Source organism: Rutidosis leptorrhynchoides, chromosome 11 (genome assembly GCF_046630445.1).
Source record: "Rutidosis leptorrhynchoides isolate AG116_Rl617_1_P2 chromosome 11, CSIRO_AGI_Rlap_v1, whole genome shotgun sequence".
NCBI lineage: Eukaryota > Viridiplantae > Streptophyta > Magnoliopsida > Asterales > Asteraceae > Rutidosis > Rutidosis leptorrhynchoides.
This window is the reverse complement of record NC_092343.1, coordinates 401,306,867-401,314,492: the sequence shown is the minus strand read 5'-3', so window position 1 is coordinate 401,314,492 and position 7,626 is coordinate 401,306,867. Positions and strand designations below refer to the sequence as shown.

Here is a 7,626-nt window from a genome sequence, read left to right as displayed (position 1 = left end):
TTATTATGATGAATTCTTGAATATATCATATGTGGGTTTTGATTTTTATGCATGTTTTGATCTGGGTTTGTAAGTTAAAGTAAAAAGTTGACTGCTTTTGTCAAAGTCAATGGTGTAAACTTTCACACTAAAGATTTTCTTTTGTTTCACACCAGTACTAATTGGGATACCTAGGGTTTGATTTTTGTCATTATGTTGCTATACTATAAGTCTATAACTTGTTAGTTTCTTTGTTTTGATTAGTTAATACATTTAGGATTTGGTTACAATATGTCATTTACTGAACTTTGCTATGTGATTATGAGTTAAATTCATAAAATTGAGTCTTTTTGGAAGTTTTATAAAATGAAGGTGAGAAGCTTCTTTGTGTTGCTCAGAGTTGAAGTTGAGATCTTGTGTGCTTTTAGTATAGACTGATAGTGTTACATTAAGCAATTTGTTTTTTTGTATTTTTTATATTTTATATTTTTATTTATGAAGCTGGTGAGATGATGCTTATTTGAAACGCGCTTGTAAACCATAAGAAAATTGTTTTTAAGTGATCTCAAACACCCCTTGAACTCAAGTTTCCAATGCTTGGCTTGATTTGCCCAAATTTCAGTTTCTGCAAATTTATTTTCAATTTGAAGTAAAAGACTAAAATGTTCAATTTGACTCAAAAAAGTCAGAATTGGACTTAAGGAAGGGGAATGTCATTAGATCACATACATACATTGCAAGTAATCCCAAAAGGTTTGGTTGATGGATAAGTATATTATTTTGTTATTTTAAGAGATTCAGTATCTTAACGCCTTTTTAAGAGGAGCTGCAAGCAAGTGATCTTGAATTGTGTTTTAGTGAAGAAGAAATATGGGAGGCCCTAAAAGGTTGTGCAAGTAACAAAGCCCCAGGGCCGGACGGCTTTAATAAGCGATTTTTCAAAAAAAATTGGTCAATTATTCGTAAAGACTTGGTGGAAGCAATTAGTAGCTTTTGGCAAACGGGTGCGATCTCTCCAGGTTGCAACTCCTCTTTCATCACTTTAATTCCTAAGATTGCAAATCCGGTTAGTCTAAACGAATATAGGCCAATTAGCTTATCGGGAGCTTCTATAAAATCATCGCGAAGCTACTTTCAAACCGTATCAAGAAGGTAATACCGAATCTTGTTGGATTTGAACAAAGTGCGTTTATAAAAGGGAGGAACATTATCGATGGCATTTTAGTGGCAAACGAATCTCTTGAATTTTTGAAGTCTACTCATCGTAAAAGCATGGTTTTCAAAGTTGATTTCAAGAAGGCGTTTGATAGCATTAGTTGGGATTTTTGGGACGAAATGATGGTCTTGATGGGTTTCGGTTCTAAATGGCGAAGTTGGATTACTTCTTGTCTCAAATCAGCTTCCATCTCGATACTTGTGAATGGCTCTCCGACAAAAGAATTCAAGCTCGGGAGGGGGGTTAGACAAGGTGATCTGCTTTCGCCTTTTCTTTTCATTATTGCGGCGGAAGGCCTAAATTGGTTAGCGAAGTCGGCGGTTCATTGCAATCTTTACGAAGGGGTCGAAATAGGTATGGATAGAATTCCCATATCCCACTTACAATATGCCGATGATACCATTTTCTTTGGTAAATAGAGTTTCGAAAATATCGAGAATCTAATGAAGCTTTTAAAATGCTTTGAGTTAACTTCCGGTCTAAAGGTGAATTATAACAAAAGTTGTCTTTTTGGGGTGGGTATTGATAAGATTGAAGTCGAGGAAATGGCTAGTGTTTTTGGATGCAAAAGAGGTTCCTTCCCAATGACTTATCTCGGGTTACCTATTGGTGCAAATATGAAAAAACTCTCTAATTGGAGACCGGTGATAGATAAATTTGAGAAGAGGTTGTCGGATTGGAAAGCTCGTACGATTTCTTTCGGTGGACGTTTGACCCTCGTGAATGAGGTTTTGAATAGCTTACCGTTGTACTACTTTTCGTTCTTCCGTGTTCCGCCCTCGGTGCTCAATAAACTTGAGAAAGTAAGACGTAATTTTTTTTGGGGTGGGTCGGGTGATATTAACAAAATTTCATGGGTAAAGTGGGATGACGTTATTCGTCCTTGGGCGGATGGCGGCTTAAATCTTGGTTCTCTCAATTAAAAACTTGGCCTTACTCGGCAAGTGGTGGTGGAAGTTTCTAACCGATACTACCTCCTTGTGGGTTAAGGTTATTAAAAGTATTTACGGGGTTTCGGGTTTTTCTATCTTGGGCGGGAACTTATCTACTAATAATTCTTCTTGGAGTAATATTGTGAAAGCAGGGATTGAGATAAACAACATAGGTGTCGAATTCTCAAATTCATTCGCGAGGGTAATTGGCAACGGTCGCAACACAAAATTTTGGGAAGACATTTGGATTGCGGACAAACCACTTAAAGAGATTTTCAAGAGATTAGTCCGTCTCGAATCAAACCCCAACGTCACGGTCTCTAATCGTCTTCATCAAGCTAATGGATCGGTGGTGTATTCGTGGGAATGGACACGTGCGGTTACGGGCCGTACAAAAAATGAGTTGGAAAATCTAGAAAAATTACTATCCTCTTTGGTAATTGATCTAGGGAAATAAGACTCATTTAGTTGGAAACTTTGCAGGTCAGGGATTTTTACTACAAAAAAGCTAACAAAGCACGTTATGGCAAAAGCGTATCCTTCAAGAAATACTCCATTGGTGACTATGAGAAATAATTTTGTTCCAAAAAAGGTTGAAGTTTTTGTATGGAGAGCAAAGCGAGAACGACTACCTGTTTTTAGTGAACTTGACAAACGGGGAGTTGATCTTCACTCTATGCTTTGCCCTCTTTGCGATGGTGATATAGAATCGGTGAGACATTCTCTATTTTCGTGTTCACATGCCCGAGAAGTTTGGGAAAAGGTCCAAGATTGGTGGGGTTTTGATTCGGGCAACTTATCTTTTGATAATCTTTTTTGTGGTTTTGTCCCCTCAAATTGCTCAGAGTTGGGTAACAAGATATGACAATCGGTTGAATGGATTTGTGGCTATCTTATTTGAAAAAATAGGAATCAAAAGGTTTTCAAGAAGTCTTCGTGGAGTACTCCGAATGAGCTTAGTGAAATACAAATCAAGAGTTTCGAATGGGTTGCGAAGCGTTGTAAGAAGAAAATGATCGAATGACATGATTGGCTCCATAATCCACGATCTATACTTTTGTAATTATTATTGTCATGCACGTTACCTATGTAATTATTTAGGTGTACGATTCTAACTCGGTATCTCTATGCCTTCGAGTTGTACTTTTTGTACTGAGTCTTCTTCTAGCAATAAAATTTCTATTCTGCTGTTAAAAAAAAAATTATATAGATAGATACATAGATATAGATATTTATATTTTTGTCAAAAAATAAAATAAAATAAAAAATAATGATCAAAAAGTACACTTGACCCTTCAATCAACCACTACTCCCTTAAATATTTTCCCCTCCATTCAACAACACTATATATTACTCGTACAATAATAAATACGTAGTAACTTAATATTTCAGTAAATTCAATATATGAAAAACAGCATTTTTCAACCTTTTTCTTGATACGCAAATAACTTTTGTTCCCTAAAAGTCAAATAAAAATTAAACTAAAAGAAAGAAAAAACAATATCTCAAATAATCCAACCAATTTCATGACCCCATGAGCCATTTAATGCTTTTGATATATTATTAAAAGAATGTGACTACAATAATGCTCTAAAAATTCTTCTCAAAATCTCTGCACTTCAATCTTTTGTTTTATTTGTATCTCCATGAATTAGATTATTAGTAAAGTTGTGGCTGTATTCCCAATGGAAGCTTCATGGCATAGAAGACAGTGAACAGACTGATAAACTCATTTGCAGATCTTAACTTTTTACCATGTCATTGTAAGTATATTCTTGATTTGGGCTTGTTTATTATGATGAATTCTTGAATATATCATGTGGGTTTTGATTTTTGTGCATGTTTTGATCTGGGTTTGTAAGTTAAAGTAGAAAGTTGACTGCTTTTGTCAAAGTCAATGGTGTAAACTTTCACACTAAAGATTTTCTTTTGTTTCACACCAGTACTAATTGGGATACCTAGGGTTTGATTTTTGTTATTATGTTGCTATACTATAAGTATATTACTTGTTACTTTCGTTTTGTTGATTAGTTAATACATTTGTTATTGTGAGTTAAATTCATAAAATTGAGTCTTTTTGGAAGTTTTTATAAAATGAAGGTGAAGCTTCTTTGTGTAGCTAAAAGTTGCAGTTGAGATCTTGTGTGTTTTTAGTATAGACTGATAGTGCTACATTAAGCAAATCTTTTATTTATTTATTTATTTATCTAATTTATAACTTATAGTGCTTATTTGAATTGCACATGTAAACCATAAGCAAATTGTTTTTAAGTGATCTCAAACACCCCTTTAACACAAGTTTTCAATGCTTGACTTGATTTGCCCAAAATATAGTTTCTGCTGGTAAAAGCTAAAAACTAAAAATCAAAACTTGTTCATGCCCAATGTGAATTTGAAGTAAAAGACTTAAAGTTAACATTTGACCCAAAAAGTCAAGACTGGACTTAAGGAATGTGAGTATCAGTGGATCACATACATACATTGCAAGTAATCCCAAAAGGTTTGGTTGATGGATAAGTATATTATGCTGTTATTTTAAGAGATTTAATATTTTGATGACTTTTTAAGCAATTGAGATCATTGATTCATGCATAAGTCTTAACTTCTATAGCCTTTTCGATTTTAGATTCTTCGATATATCTGAACATTTTTCCTACTTTGCACTTTTGCAGGTGTTATAATTTTTCTTGATAAATTTATTGAGACAAATATGATAGTTGATAAACAAGATTCAAGAGTTGAAAAAGGTCGCGGTTTTCTCCATTTGCTTGATTGGAATGGGAAGTCACGTAAGAAGTTGCTCCCTAAAACGCCCGAATTATCAGGTATTTCTTATTCTTATACTCTTAAAAAAGCAGCATTAATGGTACACTTCTACAATAGTCAAACTTTGACCTTCTGTTTCTTTAACCTTAAATCTAAATTTTACAGAACAATTGAAGCAGAAAAAGAGCAACAAGATTAACATGCCAATAATTCAGTATACACCGGTATGAATCACAATACATCTTTATATTTCATCCAACTTAAGATGCATAAATTTAGAGGATTTAGTTTTCTTTTATAGCTGAAAAGCACTTGTTTGACCTTAAAAGTCAAAGTTATATTTGTATATGAGTACTCAACCAGAAATCTGTTATTGAGCCAAAATTAATAGTCACCATAGTTATTTAGTAAAATTTCTTTAGTTTACAAGTTTATACCAAATTTTTTAATATAATTTAAGTTTTAGTACATATATGATACAGCCTCTTAAACCGTCTACTAGTGTTGTAGAACTCAGATTTACTCTACGAGTACTCGTTTTTGCAACTCTCAGAGTACTCGGTCAAAACTCGGCCAAAATCGGTCAAAGTCAAAGTCAAACTTGGTCAACATCCGAGTACTGCCGGAGTTTTCGAGTACTCCCTCAAATGTCCCGACCGAGTACTTCCAAATAGCGATTTATGCAACCTTGGCGTCCACAATGAAAAATCTATTACCATAACTATAACTCATATTTTTTTTTTTTTAATGAAAAATGATAAATTTACTGATAAAAAAATGTTTGTGTATAGGTTATTGAAGATTATACAACAAGGAGTTTAAATCATAAAACTCGTTCATCATCACTAATCGATGAGGATGAATATCGTAAATCTCCCGGTGTGGTTGGTAAGCTTATGGGATTAGATTCTCTCCCGAATTCGAATCCTTCAATCATACATTCAACCCGATTTCTCGACCCTAAATCAATTTCAAAACAACCCAAATTCGAACACAAACATTATAACCAATCCAACCGAAAACAGAGACTGATCGAGAAATTTCAAACCGAAATTTTACCTCCAAAATCCGCTAAACCAATTTCAATCACTAATCACAAACTTTTATCACCAATCAAAAGCCCGGGATTCGTTAAATCACCAAATAATCCCGCTAGAAAACCATCTTCTCGAAAGCCAACGGAATCGAATGCTGCTAGGAAACTAAAAGGACAATCGATGAACAAAAGTTGGGACGGTTGTCTAGAACGTAAACCGTTATATGAAGATGGTAAGAAATCAGTTTCGTTAGCTGTTCAAGCGAAAGTTAACGTTAAAAAACGAGAAGGTTTGAGTTTATATGATCTAAAGAATTCGATCAAGAAACCGTTAACAAACAGCGTGCTCAAACAGAACAACCAGAAACAGAATAAGTTAATTCATAATGATAAATCTGTTACAAAATCTCCGGTTTCAGAGATAAAAGTGAACAAGATTTTAACTAACAAAAGTGTTATTCGAAGAAAAAGTATACCAGACGATGAGAAGAAAAAGTTAGTTAAATCTAACGGATTAGATGTTGTTTCGTTTACATTTACATCTCCGATTTCTCGATCGACGGAGAAAAAGAATGTGTTTTTGGCGGGGAAAAACGGTTTGAATTTAGTATTGGGAGGTGATTCTTTGAGCAAATTTTTGGACGAAAAGTTAACGAAATTAACGACCGTTAGTTCGGCTTCCGTTTCTCGAGAATCTCAAATCGGCATAACCCCGATTTCTCAAGTAAAACGAAACCAAGACAGAACGAGCCCCGATCGTAATTTTGATGTTGGGACCGAGTTAGAAAGAGGTTATGTGAAGGAGATATTATCCGATATCGAGTCGATGTTTGAGGATTTCACGTTATTCAGGACTAGCAAAATCGTGAATCCGCGTTTATTTGATAAACTTGAAGCTAAACGGTTGGATTTTGTGAAGAAAAAGGAAGTTAAGTTAAGGCGTAAGCTCGTGTTTGACTGTGTGAGTGAGTGTGTTGACTCGAGATGTAGAGTGTGGGCCCAAGGGGTTGCGGTTGTTAGAAGGAATAATCGGTTAGTTGAAGAAGTTTGTAAACAGATTTCAGGGTGGGAAAATATGAAAGATTGTATGGTTATTGAGCTAGTTGAGAAGAATATGAGCCGTGGTCAACATGACACGTGGCTTGATTTTGAGTTTGAAGAGTTTGAAATTGGAGTTGATATTGAAAAGGGGATATTAAGTTGTTTGATTGATGAAGCTCTTGATGATATGTTGGTACTAAGTAATTAAGTATAGTTGAAAAGCATAACAGTTTATTGAATGTTTGTATGTTTATCAGTTAGTTACTTTTTCTTCTAAAAGATCAGTTTTTTTTTGTACAACTTTCACCTCAGAAAGTTGATTCCGAATGCGTAGTGCAGTACCACCACTCAATGCAATTTTTCTCGCAGATCCATTATCCGAATTTTCGGTCGATATAATCACTATTGCTTAGGTCGCGTGTATCTAACAAAAAAAAACTTACCTTTTAAGTCGTGTATATCGGAGCAAAAGAAATCTACATTTTTCCAATACAGCGAGAATGTAATCATTCATATACTGGTTTTACACCAATTACCGGTTACGTATGTCATGATGTGGGACAAACGTTTGGAAATTTCATATTGATTCAGGTCGTGTATCAAACAATTTCAAATATATTAGCGTTGGGTTCAAGCAAAACATCGTACACCAATTG

The 7,626-nt window shown here is 34.5% G+C and overlaps 3 protein-coding genes across 3 annotated transcripts; all 3 read left to right on the top strand.

Annotated features, from left to right (window-relative positions):
* The first annotated feature begins 1,251 nt into the window (after positions 1 to 1,251).
* LOC139876122 (secreted RxLR effector protein 78-like) lies at positions 1,252 to 1,614 on the top strand. Its single transcript, XM_071863422.1, has one exon. The coding sequence runs from the start codon at positions 1,252 to 1,254 to the stop codon at positions 1,612 to 1,614; it is 363 nt and encodes a 120-aa protein (XP_071719523.1).
* Positions 1,615 to 1,638: 24 nt separating this feature from the next.
* Positions 1,639 to 2,584, top strand: LOC139876121 (uncharacterized). Its single transcript, XM_071863421.1, has 2 exons — positions 1,639 to 2,104; positions 2,280 to 2,584. Exons 1-2 carry the CDS (start codon positions 1,639 to 1,641, stop codon positions 2,582 to 2,584), a joined length of 771 nt encoding a protein of 256 aa, XP_071719522.1.
* A 1,071-nt stretch (positions 2,585 to 3,655) lies between these two features.
* Positions 3,656 to 7,242, top strand: LOC139877017 (uncharacterized). The gene is made up of 4 exons (XM_071864425.1): positions 3,656 to 3,890; positions 4,800 to 4,952; positions 5,059 to 5,117; positions 5,685 to 7,242. The coding sequence occupies exons 2-4, from the start codon at positions 4,838 to 4,840 to the stop codon at positions 7,176 to 7,178; spliced, it is 1,668 nt and encodes a 555-aa protein (XP_071720526.1). The 5' UTR covers positions 3,656 to 3,890; positions 4,800 to 4,837; the 3' UTR covers positions 7,179 to 7,242.
* Positions 7,243 to 7,626: the final 384 nt, after the last annotated feature.